The sequence below is a fragment of the Schistocerca americana genome, chromosome 8, assembly GCF_021461395.2.
Source record: "Schistocerca americana isolate TAMUIC-IGC-003095 chromosome 8, iqSchAmer2.1, whole genome shotgun sequence".
In the NCBI taxonomy this organism is placed as follows: domain Eukaryota; kingdom Metazoa; phylum Arthropoda; class Insecta; order Orthoptera; family Acrididae; genus Schistocerca; species Schistocerca americana.
The window spans coordinates 351,857,064-351,873,016 of NC_060126.1; the positions used below are offsets into that span (position 1 = coordinate 351,857,064).

General features: G+C 38.0%; 1 protein-coding gene and 1 long non-coding RNA gene across 2 annotated transcripts in view; one reads left to right on the plus strand and one right to left on the minus strand.

Annotated features, from left to right (window-relative positions):
- Positions 1-15,953, minus strand: part of LOC124545298 (LIM domain kinase 1) — a 181,397-nt gene that overhangs the window by 135,867 nt on the left and 29,577 nt on the right. Inside the window, exon 3 of the mRNA XM_047124194.1 lies at positions 10,428-10,542. Coding sequence (XP_046980150.1) covers positions 10,428-10,542 — 115 coding nt within the window. The remainder of the gene's footprint in view (positions 1-10,427; positions 10,543-15,953) is intronic.
- LOC124545299 overlaps positions 1-15,953 on the plus strand; it is a 103,075-nt gene that overhangs the window by 36,432 nt on the left and 50,690 nt on the right. The window lies entirely within an intron of this gene.

Sequence of the window (15,953 nt, forward strand, 5' to 3'; positions counted from 1 at the left end):
TTCTTTAGATGTAGCCACAACCCATACATGCTCCAATATGAAATGAGTGTGATCTTATAAGTGAAGTTTGAATTTTCTTTACACCTATCATTCTGCAAAAGAAGTTACATTGGGACAAAGCTGTTGGAGGAGATTGCTGGTTGTGTCTGGCAGATTTCAATCTCATATCATCTTTACTATCATCTTCAAAGCAATATTGAAATTACTGCATCGAACAACATGTAAAATAAGAGAAATGCAACCACTTACCTATAGCAGTCTGGTGTGTAGAGTACAAGCACACTGAACAGCAAACACTATTCACACTAGCTTTCAAGCTCTTGCTCTCTTTCTACTGTGAAGTACACACATTTGCGCACACAACTACACTGACACCCAAATGTATATTCCTGTGACCACAATGAGTTGCAAGTTTAATGGTTTCTGAGCTACAATTTTTTTTTTTTTTCTTCTCTGCCCGATATAGGATATTCTACTTGTGACATATCTCCTGAATTTTCTTTATCTCAATAAATACTTGACATTCATGGAACCAAGCAGCATGGTTGCCTTTCTAGTTTCCTCAAATTAGAGGAACTGACACCTTTTCAAAACTCCAATCCTACCTGTTAACAATCAAGACCACATTCTTAAACACCTTAAAGGTCAATCCAAATGAAGTGGTCCAATAAAAACTAAGTTGGTTGCTTAACCATTTTTAAATGTTTTAATTTTTTGTGTGATTACCCTATAATTGAGAAGTTCAAAACAGTTTTTTTTTTTTTTTTTAATTTTACCTTTCACCTTTACTGAATGGCAGCCATTTTTGTTTGTAAGTGCGCCACAATGTTTCAGTTTAGAGACGTTAGCAAAAATATGAATCTCTCTGCACTGGGTTAAGTTACAACATTGCAATTGACATGACTGTTTTTTCTAAGTGTCCTCTACAACAATATCTATTACATAAAATACCCTAAATTCAAAAATAACCAGTCAAAATTACCTCCAAAGTTTGGTATCCAAATTTCCAAAAATCCACTTTTTAGGCCCAAAAATAACAAACAAGGAGTGATTTATGAGAGTACTTTTTTCCTATAGTTAGATCTCTGAGCACTATGGCACTTAACATCTGAGGTCATCAGTCCCCTAGAACTTGGAACTGCTTAAACCTAACTAACCTAAGGACATCACACACATCCATGCCCGAGGCAGGATTCGAACCTGCGACTGTAGCAGTCGCGCGGTTCCAGACTATAGCGCCTAGAACCGCTTGGCCACCCCGGCCGGTCAATACTGATATCTGACTGTGAACAAAGATACAAATTTTTGAAAATGAGGATATAATTCACATTACTCTACAACTAATCTTATGGATGTTGCCTATTCATGTGTGATATTGGCAGGATATAATCAATTATTATTGAAGTACGGTACTGAATTATATACAAGGAGTGGAAAAACTGACATTAACATTTACATTATTTTGACATACTTAAAATAAATATTTTCAATCATCATCCTTAGAGATGTGACTGTTCCTAAACCTGGTGGTGAATGTTAAGGACACTTATTTCTTCAAATAGCTTCTGTGATATAAAATAAGACCTCCCAGTTACTGTGGTACGTTCAAGCACAAAGCTTCCTTAAAACATTTTTCACTGGTATCCAAACTTTGTCACTAGTAGATTTCTTGAATGATGTTCTTGGCCAGCAGGGTGGTAAAAATGCACAAAAACATCATTTTTTCCAAACTTATTCTTTCAACCTCTGCAAGCCACCACTGTCCATCATACACACATACCACTATGTCATTCAACATTAAAGACAGAGATGTAATTTTACTGACACAATGATCCTCATAAATTTCAGTTTCTGGTGTTACAAAGCATCAAACTAAGTGTTCTACAATGCCAAGGAATTTGTGGAAATGCCTTGTTCCTTTTATTGCTATACAGTCTTCAAATCTGGTTGTTGTTTTCATATGCAGAACCACTTCTTTCTTGATCATAAAATAGGTATGCCTTTAATATTATCCTTGCAAAATACATACATGTCATGTACTGTGAGAATTTGGTCTGTGGTTGGTCTTTGTAGGCCGGCTTTACTTACTTCACATTTTGTTGTACCTCCTACTCCATCACATGCATTTTTACTGTGGCAAGATACAAAAAAGTGCTATTCAGCCTCCAACCCAAGTCTACTTTGTGGTTGCACAAATTTCAAAAATTCTTTTTGTTTTATACTGACTACCACTTCCATCTGAAAATTATATCATCTTCTCAACCTTGGGAAAATTTTCTTTTATGTAATTTATTACATACTTTTGAAACACATGTACCGCCAAAGTGTTGTGCTCCAAGTAGTCGCATGGGAGTGCAAATTGAAGAACTGCAAACTTCGTCTTTCTCATTTTTAAAGTAGAGAATAAATGGATGCACTGTTGCCTGGTCATTGGCCCAGTGGTACCCTTGTATTGCATCCTGAATCACAAATGTAAAATTTTCTGCAAAATCAGCCAGCACTATGCATTCAGTTTCATGAAGTTATGCTTTTTTGTCCTTCAAAAACTTACTTTGGATTTTAGAAACGTAGTGGTGACTTGAGTTTTTGTAAGTTATCAACTGAAGATTCCAAGTACTCTTCCCGAGATTTAACCACTGTTGTTATTTCTGCCCTGTCAGTTGTGAACCACTGTTGTGAAGGTAATACTGTCTGTAATTTCCTCATCATATTCATGAAACAATTCAATAACGGTCTCCTTACCAGGGCATTTATTGCACAAACTCATCATGCAGTCATAACTGTTAGTGTCACAGACTATTAAATCTAGTAAATCTTTGTAGTTAAGATCACCGAGTTTTGCACCCACAATCATCAGTTTGACATCTTGATGATATAGACAAACACATACAAAGTGTGTCCCTGAGGATCCAGGAAAAATTCACCATACAGAGCAGAAGTCACAACCTTCCAACTCTGCATTCAAGATGAGAATTTTTGAAAGCTACATAAAGTTCATTTAAATTTGACAGCACTAGTCATTCCTGCTTTGTTACTTCAACTCCAGTGATAACAACTCTTTTGCTATCTTTGCATCCTGGGCACATTCTACTGTTTTCAATCATCTTCAAAAAACTGCTGGATCTTTTTAATTGTTTCTTCACTTATACCGACTCCTTTCTTCTTTCCTAAAACTAGAAGAAAGCCTTGCTCTTTCACTAATTTTCGGGTTACTTTTAATCACATGATGAGAAACATTGAATTCATGAACTATTTTTCCTCTTGACCACGAGTCAGGGAGCAAACTTAAAATTTTAACTTTTTCCTCTTTAGATGTCACTGAACATTTAATTTTTAATTTCTCGATTAAGCTAAAATATTCAGTGTCAGATGATGCAGATGGTAGATTTTCTTCTTCTTTAGAAATAATGTTGGTATTTGTATTATTAAAGCATGATTCCAAGTCTTTTAATTTTAGAATGAGATTTTCACTCTGCAGCGGAGTGTGCGCTGATATGAAACTTCCTGGCAGATTAAAACTGTGTGCTGGACCAAGACTCGAGCTTGGGACCTTTGCCACTCGCAGGCAAGTGCGCTACCAACTGAGCTACCCAAGCACAACTCACACCCCCGTCCTCACAGCTTTACTTTTGCCAGTACCTCGTCTCCGAGTTCGAGTCTCGGTCTGGCACACAGTTTTAATCTGCCAGAAAGTTTCATATCAGCGCACACTCCACTGCAGAGTGAAAATCTCATTCTGGAAACATCCCCCAGGCTGTGGCTAAGCCATGTCTCCACAATATCCTTTCTTTCAGGAGTGCTAGTTCTGCAAGGTTCGCACGAGAGCTTCTGTAAAGTTTGGAAGGTAGGAGATGAGGTACTGGCAGAAGTAAAGTTTTGAGGATGGGGCATGAGTTGTGCTTGGGTAGCTCAGTTGGTAGAGCACTTGCCCGCGAAAGGCAAATGTCCCAAGTTCGAGTCTCAGTCCGGCACACAGTTTTAATCTGCCAGGAAGTTTCTTTTAATTTTGTCTGAAATTTGTTGTACCTTATTTTCAATAGCTAATTTTCTTTTTCTGCTACTTAATTTTATTATTTTCAAAGCAAGAGATACATCTAACTTAGAACAAGCAAAATCCAATATGTTAACAGCTTCCTCACTAGGAATATAAATATCATTAACAAGGTTACATGATTCTGGTTCTGGATTGAGTAACAATTTGGGCACAGGGAATTTCCAGGAATCACATTACGTATCACTTTGGAAGCTGTTTCACTCTCACATAACAAGGACAAATGATCAAGTTTTATTTCCCTCAAACCTTTAGTAATAGGCTTTTTAGGAACTTTAAGTGAATCACAGCACTTTCTTCCAAAAATGTGGTTGTACTTCAGAATATATTTCTTCTGATGATACTCACACTGATGTTACAGAAGAACTTGCTCGGAATGTAAACAAAGTTGTCTAACTTCATCAAAATCATTGACATTTTTCAAGTTTTTTGAAACAAAACTGTAAATTGTTTTGTGACACTTCACTTGCTATCTGTCCAACAGAGCACTGTTCGCCCATGCTATTGCATCCAGTTAATCTCTCAAAATTAATAACAAATTACACACAGAACAAAGCACATAACACATTCTACACTCTCTAAGTATGTACTTCCACACAGAGGTCAAGAACGGAGTGCCTGCAACAATGCCTACGGACTGGCTACAACAATGCCACACCCAGCAATACTGTACTCATTTATTGACAATAAACCTAAACTTAAATGGGCACTCTTACTATCATAGAACAAAAGCTAACAATAAACCTAAACTTAAATGGGCACTTTTATTACCATAGAACAATAGCTAAAGCTCCTATTGTTTAATATTGCATTATTAAAAATAAATAAACTAAATTAATATTGGGTGATAGTGTTAACTAAATATATGTCAATTAAATTTTATTACAATGAAGCAATAAACCATTTAAATAGGCAACAGGCATAAGATCAGTTGTAGACTAATGTCAATTATTTCCTCATTTTCAAAAATTTGTATCTTTGTTCACAGTCAGATATCAATGTTGAAATTTTCCAGTACGTTGTTATCATATAGGTGCACAAACTGTGCAAAAATCATATTTTTATATTCAGTCCCACCTAAGATAACTAATCCCAAACTTAACAAAAAATGAAAATTTTCAAATTTCAAAAATTCATAAAAAATTAAGGAAACATTTGTAATAGTTCTTGTTCCATATGAGGCTAGTAGTGTATGATATCTAAAAAAAAAAAAAAAAGACTCTCATAAATCACTCCTTGTTTGTTATTTTCGGGCCTAAAAAGTGGATTTTTGAAAATTTGGATACCAAACTTTGGAGGCAATTTTGACTGGTTAGTTTTGAATTTAGGGTATTTTGTGTAATAGACAATATTGTAGAGGACACTTCTCTAAAAAACAATCATGTCAATTGCAATGTTGTAACTTAAACCAGTGCAGAAACATTCAAATTTTCGCTAATGTCTCCAGATTGAAAAATCATTGTGTGCCTACAAATAAAAATGACCACCATTCAGTAAAGGTGCAAGATAAATTATTTTAAAAAACTGTTTTGAACTTCTCAAATATAGGGCAATCACAAAAAAAATATTTAATATATTAAAAATGGTCAAGCAACCATCACTGGACCACTTCATATGGATTGACCCTTAAGTATCCTATTAATCTTTTGTACATATAGGATCTACATGAGTGTTCAGCTAATTTATAAACAATTACATGAATAATTTATTATGAAAAGGATAGATTACCACTCACCATAGAGCAATGTTGAGTCACAGACAGGCACAACAGAAAGACTATCAAACATGTAAGCTTTCGGCCAGAAGGCCTTCTTCCAGAATAGGAAACATACTCCCACACATACGACCACTATCTCTTTGTGTGTGTGTGTGTGTGTGTGTGTGTGTGTGTGTGTGAGCTGCATTTGTGTGAATGTATTTCGGAAGAGGACTTTCTGGCCGTAATCTTACACATTTGGTAGTATTTTTATTGTTCCTGTCTGCGACTTAACATCGCTATACGGTGAGTAGCAATCTATCCTTTTCATAACATAGCAGTGCCCGCCTCAATAGCTGAATGGTCAGCACGGAAGACTGCCAGGCAAAAGGGGCCCGGGTTCAATTCCTGGCTAGGTTGGAGATTTTCTCCACTCAGGGTCTGGTTGTTGTGTTGTCTTCATCATCATATCATCCCATCAACACGTCAGTCGCCGAAGTGGCGTCACATAAAAAGACTTGCACCAAGTGGCTGGTCTACCTGACAAGAGGACCTAGCAGCACGACATTTCATAATATAGCCATTATTCCTTCCTGAATTTTTCATTGTTACATTAAAGAATTTATACTCCTAAAAAAATGGAAACTCCAGTTTGGGGTTCAAGTTCGAGCTGCAGGAGATGCCGGTCACGTGTGAATGACAGAGAGAGAGAGAGAGAGAGAGAGAGAGAGAGAGAGAGAGAGAGAGAGAGAGAGAGAGAGAGTGTGTGTGTGTGTGTGTGTGTGTGTGTGTGTGTGTGTGTGTGTGTGTGTCCTTCTGAAGCAGGCTTTGGCCAAAAGCTAATGTGTGTGTTTTCATTGTGCCTGTCTACAACTTAACATGTCATCCCTACGATGAGTAGCAATCTATGTTTTCCTTGTATCATCAAATTATTGATGTCTTTGAATCAAATTGGTTACTTTAATTTCCTTCACTACTATAAGCCTAAATTCAGAGTTAACCCTAAAGCTAAGTCAAATACAACACCAACAAATAAAGTGATTTGTCTTATGGTGGTGGTGGTGGTGGTGGTGGTGGTGGTTGTGGCGGCAGCACCACCCTTACATTTTCTTCTAACTGAGCTGATAAATTGTCTAATACCCCGCTTGTTCAATTGCAGACCAGGAAAAGTCCAAGGTCTGATAAGGAAATGAAATGGGACTACTCATCCAATGACAAAGGAGAGCTGTACTAATATGTTAATTACAGAAATAATATCTAAAGGGCAAGTTTTTTTTCCCCTTGTATGTCACCATCATTATTGATGCCAGTATTATCACTGAGTTACTTCACACCTGACTGAACCCTTACCTATCTAGGGCCAAAACTTTCTTAGAACTTTTGGGCAGATCTGTCAGCAGTACTTTACTTTTGAATTCACAGAATGTTTCCAGCATCATTCTCCCTATGTTGCTTTTGGTTTCACTTAGGTTTTGTTTGTAGACAAGGCATTATCATTCTGTTTTTGTAGAAACAATGGAAAATACAGGATGGAGTAACATCAATATTATGAAAGGGATAGTTACTCACCATATAGACGAGACATTGAATCACAGACAGTCGAGACACTTCGTCACAGTCACAACACACACACACACACACACACACACACACACACACACTAAAAGCACAACTCATAACACGACCACCCAAGTGGTTCGGAAAGGCCGCGCTTAGCATGTTTCATATGTCAGCGGCAGAACCCAGTCACATGACATGTGATGCCCATTCTGCTTGCGATCTTTTTGATGCCATTTCAGTCAATGCTTTGCATTCTTAGTGTGTTGTGTGAGCTGAGCAGCAAACAGTTCGTATGTCTAGTGAGAGTGTGTTTTCGATATAACGTTGTTTTAAGCTGTCATCAGTGGACATGAGTGAAAAGCGGAAGAACATTTCTCTGGAAGAGAAGGTTTCTGTTATTAAAAAAGTGGAGGCATCTCCTGGTGTGAGTCGCGTTTAGCTAGTGAAGCAATTTGAACTGGCCCCCTCAACACTATTATGAAAAACAGATAGTCGATAATGGAAGGGTTTGAGAATTGTGGAAATGCGAAACCATCGACTTGTGACAAAAATGGAGGAAATTTTATTAACTTTGTTACAGCAAGCACTTGCTGCAAACATTCCTATAAATGGAACTATTTTGAAGGAGAAGGTGCTTCAAATATCACTGCAGTTAGGAATGGAAAATTTTAAGGCGTCCAATTGATGGAGTCATAAATTTCGACAGTGTCATGGTCTTGTATACAAAGTGGAATGTGGAGAAAGTAAAAGTGTGGACGAGCCAACTGTAGCTCAGTGGATGCAGACTCTCCCTAATCTTGATACATGGCTACAAATTGCGTGACATTTATAACGCTGACGAAACTGGTATGTTTTTCAATTTAATGCTGGATAAGACATTTACTTTTTGTGGGGAAAATTGCCATGGCGGTAAGAAGAGCAAGGAACGTATTACCGTTTTGTTGTGTACAAATGCCGATGGCAGTGAAAAACAAACTTTTGGTTATCAGGAAGCCAAAAAATCCAAGGTGCTTCAAAAACATTTCCACGTTTCCGTGCAAATATACAAACAATGCCAAGGCATGGATGATGAGTGATATATTTTAACGTTTTCTCAGAGAATTTGATGCCAAAATGGGGAGTGCTGCAAGAAAAGTGCTGCTGTTTGTGGATAGATGTACGGCACATCCACCAGACAAACCCTTTCTGAGAAATGTGAAAGTGATTTTCCTGCCACCCAACTGCACCAGCCATCTGCAACCTTTGGACATGGGACTAATACACGCCCTTAAGGTTAAATATAGGACACCCCTTGAAAAAAAAATACCTTGAATTTGATGGACCAAAGAAAACCGGGAAGCCAGCAGAGGATCGCAACTGAAGGTGAATATTTTACGGGCAATGAATTTAATTATGTTCTCGCGGAGGGAAGTCAGTGCTGAAACTCTTAAAAACTGTTTCACAAAAGCAGGATTCTGTGAGAATGAGAGCTCCTGTGGAAGATGTTGCAAGTGATTTGCAAGAATTTCAGGAATTTATAGGCAGTGATTCTGTCACTTTTGAGGACTTTGTGGCTGTGAATGACAATGTGGCAACCACAGGAGTACAAAGTACTGAGGAGCTGACTGCAGAGAGAAGCTTGGAGAATAATAGCAGTCACGAAAGTGACAGTGACAAAGAAGATGACCCTGTGCCCTCATATACTAACACAGCTGAAGCCTTTGAAACATTCAGGACATACATGATGGCCCATAGACGTGAGGACAGAACAGTAGTTCAACTTGCTCATTTGGAGCAAGAAATGATTGCCATAGAGTCTAGGAGAAATAGAAAACAAACATGCTTGCTTGAATATTTTAAAAACTCATAGGTATGTGATTTTCAGATTGCATAGGTTCCTAGAGTTTTGTGCAAATTTAAGTTCTATTTCATAATTTAATTATTAAAGTCATTTTTTACAACTAATTCTTTTTTAATCTGTACCATTTACTGTGTTTTTATGTAATATGTTCAGTATATCATAAACAAAATTTGGCTCATATTCTATAACTGGGTCAACTGAAGAACGGGATACCACCTGTCAGCTTTGGACAATGATGTCATATCTTAAGAATCTGTTATAACTTTTTACAGTACAAACTGATCCATTTACTTTCACCCATCCACCCACTGGGCCCCATGTTTTTATTACAAAAAACTAATAATTTGATACATTGATCATTTGCAATGAATATCATATTACAGTGTTGTGAAAATTTAAAATGTCATCTATGGCACCATTTGTCAAAGCTGATTAGTGGTATCCCAATCTTCAGTAATGCCCTATAGTTATTATTTGGAAGCCTTCCTCTTTATAGCGTTTTCCTCTATACAGTGTTCAGAATTTGTGGTCCCTTGAAAAACGTTATATAGAGGTTTCAGTGTAATGTTGTTAAGTGCTCAGTTAGCTCAGCTGCAATGAACAAGATTATTACAAACGTTTTGCCATCTATGTACAAGATAAAATTAAAATCTGATGATGCAAGTTTGCCTACTTATACATATATTCAATTCGTGGTTGCAATCTTCCAAATAGGCAGAATACATATAAGACCATTCAAGTCTGTGTGTGTTATTGCCAACAACACGTATTTACTGTGTAAAGCTGCACAGGAGCTCTGCTGTTTTTGACTTCCAGTGGAGCATATTACGTATACAGCATAAATGCCAAGACTGAGAAACAGATGTACACTAATACACCACATCAGTAGTTTTTCTCTGTAATGAGAGTAGTCTTTTTGTCCAACCCCATCTGCCCATGGCATTATATATTTAGGAGCCCATTCAGTTGTGTGTTTACCTACTTCACAGTATAATTAGTCCAAGAGTGGTTATGGTGCTACCCACAAACCCATATTTGTACATTTAGATCGGATCCAATTTTGACATGGACACAACTAAAAATACACCTTCATTAAATCTAACTTAAAATTTGATGTTTAAATCTGCAGTTTCTTTTGATAGAGGATATACTGAAAAGTACAGTGTGCCTGGCATTTTATTTATCTAAAGTCTCTAGTGAAAAAACAGGCACAATTGGTACAATGAGTGAATTTCATAGTTAAAATATAGCTAACTGCACTCCTTATATCACTCACTCACCTGTCCACAATCCTGACATGACTCCACATATTTTGCATAGTAGTCATCCTTGCAAAATAGCAGCCCATCTTTCTCAAAATACCAACTGGAGAGTGCTGCATCACATGCTGAACAGCTGTTGATAAAACGAAAAACAATTCAGCAATACATATTGGATATGAATCACAGAATTGTATTATGTTGAAGCCAGGTGATACTAGAGTGAGATATGTTAATTCTCTTCCCCCCCCCCCCCCCCCCCCCCCCGCCGCAAGGGGAGAGGGGAGACTTTTAAATATTATGCAAAGTATTATATGACCTGAGATGGTTATGCAAAAGCCAAGTATAGATACACTGCATCAATGCAGTTGCCTATATGTTACAGTAGTCAGAAAATTCTCAAACACTGTGACAACAGCTAATATTGTCATTTCTATACTTTCATATACACAACAGACTTCAGTTATTCACATCCTTACTATTCCATTCTCTTACATCATTCACATACCTTCCATTATGTCACCTTGCTACATCTCCTACCAACTTGCATTTTATACAGTCAGAATGATATCTACTGCTACAATTTATCCACCGATTCATTGTGTCTTTCCCTGTATCTTCTAGGAATAGGAATTCCCAAGATATTGAGCAACTCTCATACTTGAAAGGCGAAAATGTCGAAAATACATGTCCCACTTCTATAAATAAACACTAATAATGTGTATATCTTTGTTTCCTTTTTAGCAATTTGATTCTACAGTACTTTAATCTTACCATTGTTTTCAGGTCTACTTTCACACTTCCTCTATTAAATGCTTCCATCAGGTGCAGTGTATCTGCACTAAATGTAAACCATGTAATGTACCAAAGCAGATGGTGATTCAGCTGTGTTCCATCATCATCCTCATCCAATCTTTGTACTACCTGTTTACATACCAGAAAACATTTCAGGTACCTAAGAATAACTTCATTAACATGGAAACTAATCCACACATCCTCTTTGAATTTTTATTTTTCTTGTATCCTGCTGAAGTGTAACAGAATCTGTAGCATTGATGTTTATATTCTTCAGTATGCTTCCACAGATGGAATCAACAGGTTTTTTCTCAATGGATATTGAGATTTATTTGGCTGAAATTGAGGAAAGATCTTTTCCACAATCTATGAATCAGAGACGAAGTAGAAATTCATATCTATTGCTCCATTCTATAATTCTGTACACAGCTTGTAACTGGATCACAGTTCTCCAAACAATTATAAAGGCAGATTTTTCCTTTGTCTGATTGAAATCTATTGCTTCGCTCACTTTTGTGAAGCTGATAATTTAAGTAAATATCTTACACACTGTAAAGAGGAGCCTAACACATTTTCTTGTGAAGTAGAGTAACTGAAAAATGTCTCCAGGTTGTTAGTCCCCCCCGCCCCCCTCTCGTTCAGAAATTCTGTAAACAATTTTGAATGTCTTGGCTTTATTACCCACTCCAGTTTTAACCATTTTTATTGTATATCATTATCTACTAGAGCCTTTCCTTGCTTTGCTCTTAGAATGGCTTAGGACAACTCATCTGGAGTGGTTCCTGGCTGTCATCACTGCCATTTTTAACAATCTGAGATCCTACTCCATCTCTCTGACTAAATGAACACATAAGGAAATCTTTGAACACTCGTACAATTTTCTTGCAGTTAGCATGCCACCTGTAATTTGGTGTTCATTCAACATTCATGACTGTTTCTTCATAGTCTTTCTGTTTTGACTAGTTTGTCTTACTTTTACCAACTATTGATTGTATGTTCTCACGTGCTCTCAAAGACATTTACAAACAGTTTTGTTTCATGTAGAACAATGAATTAGGTTTCCATTACTGCTGCTTGACACTTTCATGTTCTCTTTAATAGCTGCCATGTTTTATTTTAATTTTACTTCCTTTCCTTGTAATAACCGCAATAATTTCCTTCTGTTTGTGTAAGAACGTTTTTTTTTTTTTTTTTACATAATTGCCCCTTTTGTCATTGTCGGCACATACCCCACAAACCAAGACACTCAAAATTTTGTATAATTCATCTGGTTAAATCTCCTCATTCTGGATAATTCCTGTCATCAAAATTTCTTACTTTCTGCCTGGAGAGTGCTTTGGTTGATGCATCTCTATTTACTCTTCAACTAGAGAGCCTATGAACATTCTATTTCTTAAATTTGTTTAGGACTATAAAATCAAGCAAAATCTAAGAGCAATCTGTAGCAAATCGGAGTTTGTGATTTATCTACAGTAGCAAATTTTTAACCCTGTATATTATCTGCATTTATCGTAAATTAACTGTTTTTGAATTTACTAACAACTGTAATCAACATCAAAACATTTTATGAAACTAGTAGTTTCTACCACAGGTTCTTGTGTTGCCTTGATAGAAATCTCATTGTGTATCTGCTTCAATTCTCATACGGAATAAGAAACTTTTAGCTCAACAGATTAAAAGATAATCAACAGGCTTAATTTAAAGTTATTTGTTCACTGCCTTGTAATACACTGAAGCGCACAAAAACTGGTATAGGCATGCATATTCCAGAGATATATAAACAGGCAGAAGACGATACTGCAGTCGGCAACACCTATATAAGACAACAAATGTCTGGTGCAGTTGTTAAATCGATTACTGCTGCTACAATGGCAGGTTATCAAGATTTAAGTGAGTTTGAATGTGATGTTATAGTCGGTGCACAAGCGATGGGACACACCACCTCCGAGGTAGCAATGAAGTGGGGATTTTCCCGTACGACCATTTCAACACGAGTGTCAGGAATACGGTAAAATATCAAATCTTCACCATCACTGTGGCCGGAAAATGATCCTGCAAGAACGGGACCGACGACAACTGAAAAGAATTGTTCAATGTGACAGAAGTGCAACTCTCTCACAAACTGCTGCAGATTTCAATGCTGGGCCATCAACAAGTGTCAGCATGTGAACCATTCAACGTAACATCATCGATATGGGCTATCGGAGCCGAAGGTCCACTCGCATATCCTTGATGACTGCATGACAATGCTTTCTGCCTCACCTGAGCCTGTCAACACTGACATTGGACTGTTGATGACTGGAAATTTGTTGCCTGGTTGGATGAGTCTCGCTACAAATTGTACTGAGCAGGTGGATGTGTACAGGTATGGAGACAACCTCATGAGCCCATGGACGCTGCATGTCAGCAGGGGACTCTTCAAGCTGGTGAAGGCTCTGTAATGGTAGGGGGCGTGTGCAGTTGGAGTGATATGGGACCCCTGATATGTCTAGACACGACTGTGATGGGTGACAAGTACATAACCATCCTGTCTGATCACCTGCAGCCATTCATGTCCACTGTGTATTGTCTAACTTCAGCAATTCCAGCAGGACAATGCGACAACCCACACTTCCAGAATTGCTAGACTGGCTCCAAGAACACTTTTCCGAATTTAAACACTTCTGTTGGCCACTGAACTCCCCAGAAACGAACATTATTGCCTTGCAATGTGCTGTTCAGAAGAGATCCACCCCCCCATACTCCTACGAATTTATAGGCAGCCCTGCAGGATTCATGGTATCAATTCCCTTCAGCACTACTTCAGACATTAGTAGAGTCCATGCCACGTCATGTTGCGACACTTCTGCGTGCTCGCGGGGGCCATACACGATATTAGGCAGGTGTACTATTTTCTTTGGCTCTTCAGTGTACATTAGATCTAACGGAAACAAACAGACCTGATCTCTTTGAGGATATCCACATCGAAACTGGTATCAGTGACAACGACAAAGTTGTGGCAACAGGAATTATCAAAGAACAAAGGACAACGGAAACAAGTAAAAAGATATATATGTCCAGTAAACTAGATAAAAAAAATCATTAGTGTCATATCCCAATAAGGAACTTTAAACGTTCAGCACAGGGTAGGAGCATGTAGAAGAACTCTGGCTTAAATTTAAAAGAATAATTGACCATGCACTGATTAGACATATACCCAGTCCAACATTTCATAATGGGAGGGGACCTCCATGGTATACAGTCACTCCGAAGAAGCTCCTAAAGAAACAGAGATTACTGCATCATAGGTGTAAAACAAAGCATAGGGCTATAGACAGGGAGATGCTGAATGATACACATTTAGCTGTGATGCCTTCAATGGCTGCTTTATCAATTGATCTTTCACAGAACCCAAAGAAATGCTACTTATATGTGAAAGCTGTTAGTGGGACCAAAGTTAGTGTCCAGTCCCTAGTGAATGGGACAGGATCTGAAATTGAAGGTAGCAGAGCAAAAGCTGATATGATTCACTCCATGTTCATATATTCCTTTGCAAAGGAAAACCCAGGGGAACTGCCCTAATTTAATCCTCATACCACTAAAAAGATGAATGAAATAAGTATAAGTGTTAGAGGTGTTGAGAAACAGCTGAAATCCTTAAAATTGAACAAAGCTCCAGGGACCGATGGAATCCCTGTTACGTTTCACACTGAATTTGCAGCCGAGTTACCCCCTCTTGAAACTATAATCTATCATAGATGCCTTAAACATAAAACCATGGCTAGTTTTTGGAAAAAGGCACAGGTCACACCCACCTACAAGAAGGGTAGTAGAAGTGATCCACAAAACTACTGTCCAATATCCTTGACATGAATTTGTTGTACACTCTTGGAAGATATTCTGAGCTCAAACATAATGAGGTTTTGGAACAGAATGACCCCCTCAGTGTCAACCAGCATGGATTTTGAAAACCTAAATTATGTGAAAGCCAACTTGGAATTTTCTCATGACATACTGAAAGCTTTGGATCAAGGGAATCGGGTAGATGCTGTATTTCTTGATTTCCAAAAAGCATTTGATGCAATATCATGCCAAGGGTACAATCATGTGGGTTATCGAGAGAAATTTATACCTGGATTGAGGACTTTTAAGTAGGGAGGACACAGCATGTTAACTTGGATGGAACGTCATCATCACATGTGCACTATGTGATCAAAAGTATCCGGATACCTGGTTGAAAATGAATTACAAGTTCATGTCATTCTCCATCGGAAATGCTGGAATTCAGTACGATGTTAGCCCACCCTTAGCCTTGGTGACAGCTTCCACTCTTGCAAGCATATGTTCAATCAGGTGCTGGAAGGTTTCTTGGGGAATGGCAGCCCATTCTTCACAGAGTGCTGCACTGAGAAGAGGTAGCGATGTCAATCAGTGAGGCCTGGCACGAAGTCGGTGTTCCAAAACATTTTCAAAGGTGTTCTATAGGATACAGATCAGGACTCTCTGCAGGCCAGTCCATTACAGGGATGTTATTGTCTTGTAACCCCTCTGCTACAAGCCATGCTTTATGAACAGGTGCTCAGTTGTGTTGAAAGATGCAATCGCCATCCCCGAATTGCTCTTCAGCGGTGGGAAGCAAGAAGGTGATTAAAACATCAATGTAGGCCTGTGCTGTGATAGTACCACACAAAACAACAATGGGTGCAAGAACCCTCCATGAAATAAACAACCACACCACAGCACCACCACCTCCAAATTTTACTATTGGCACTA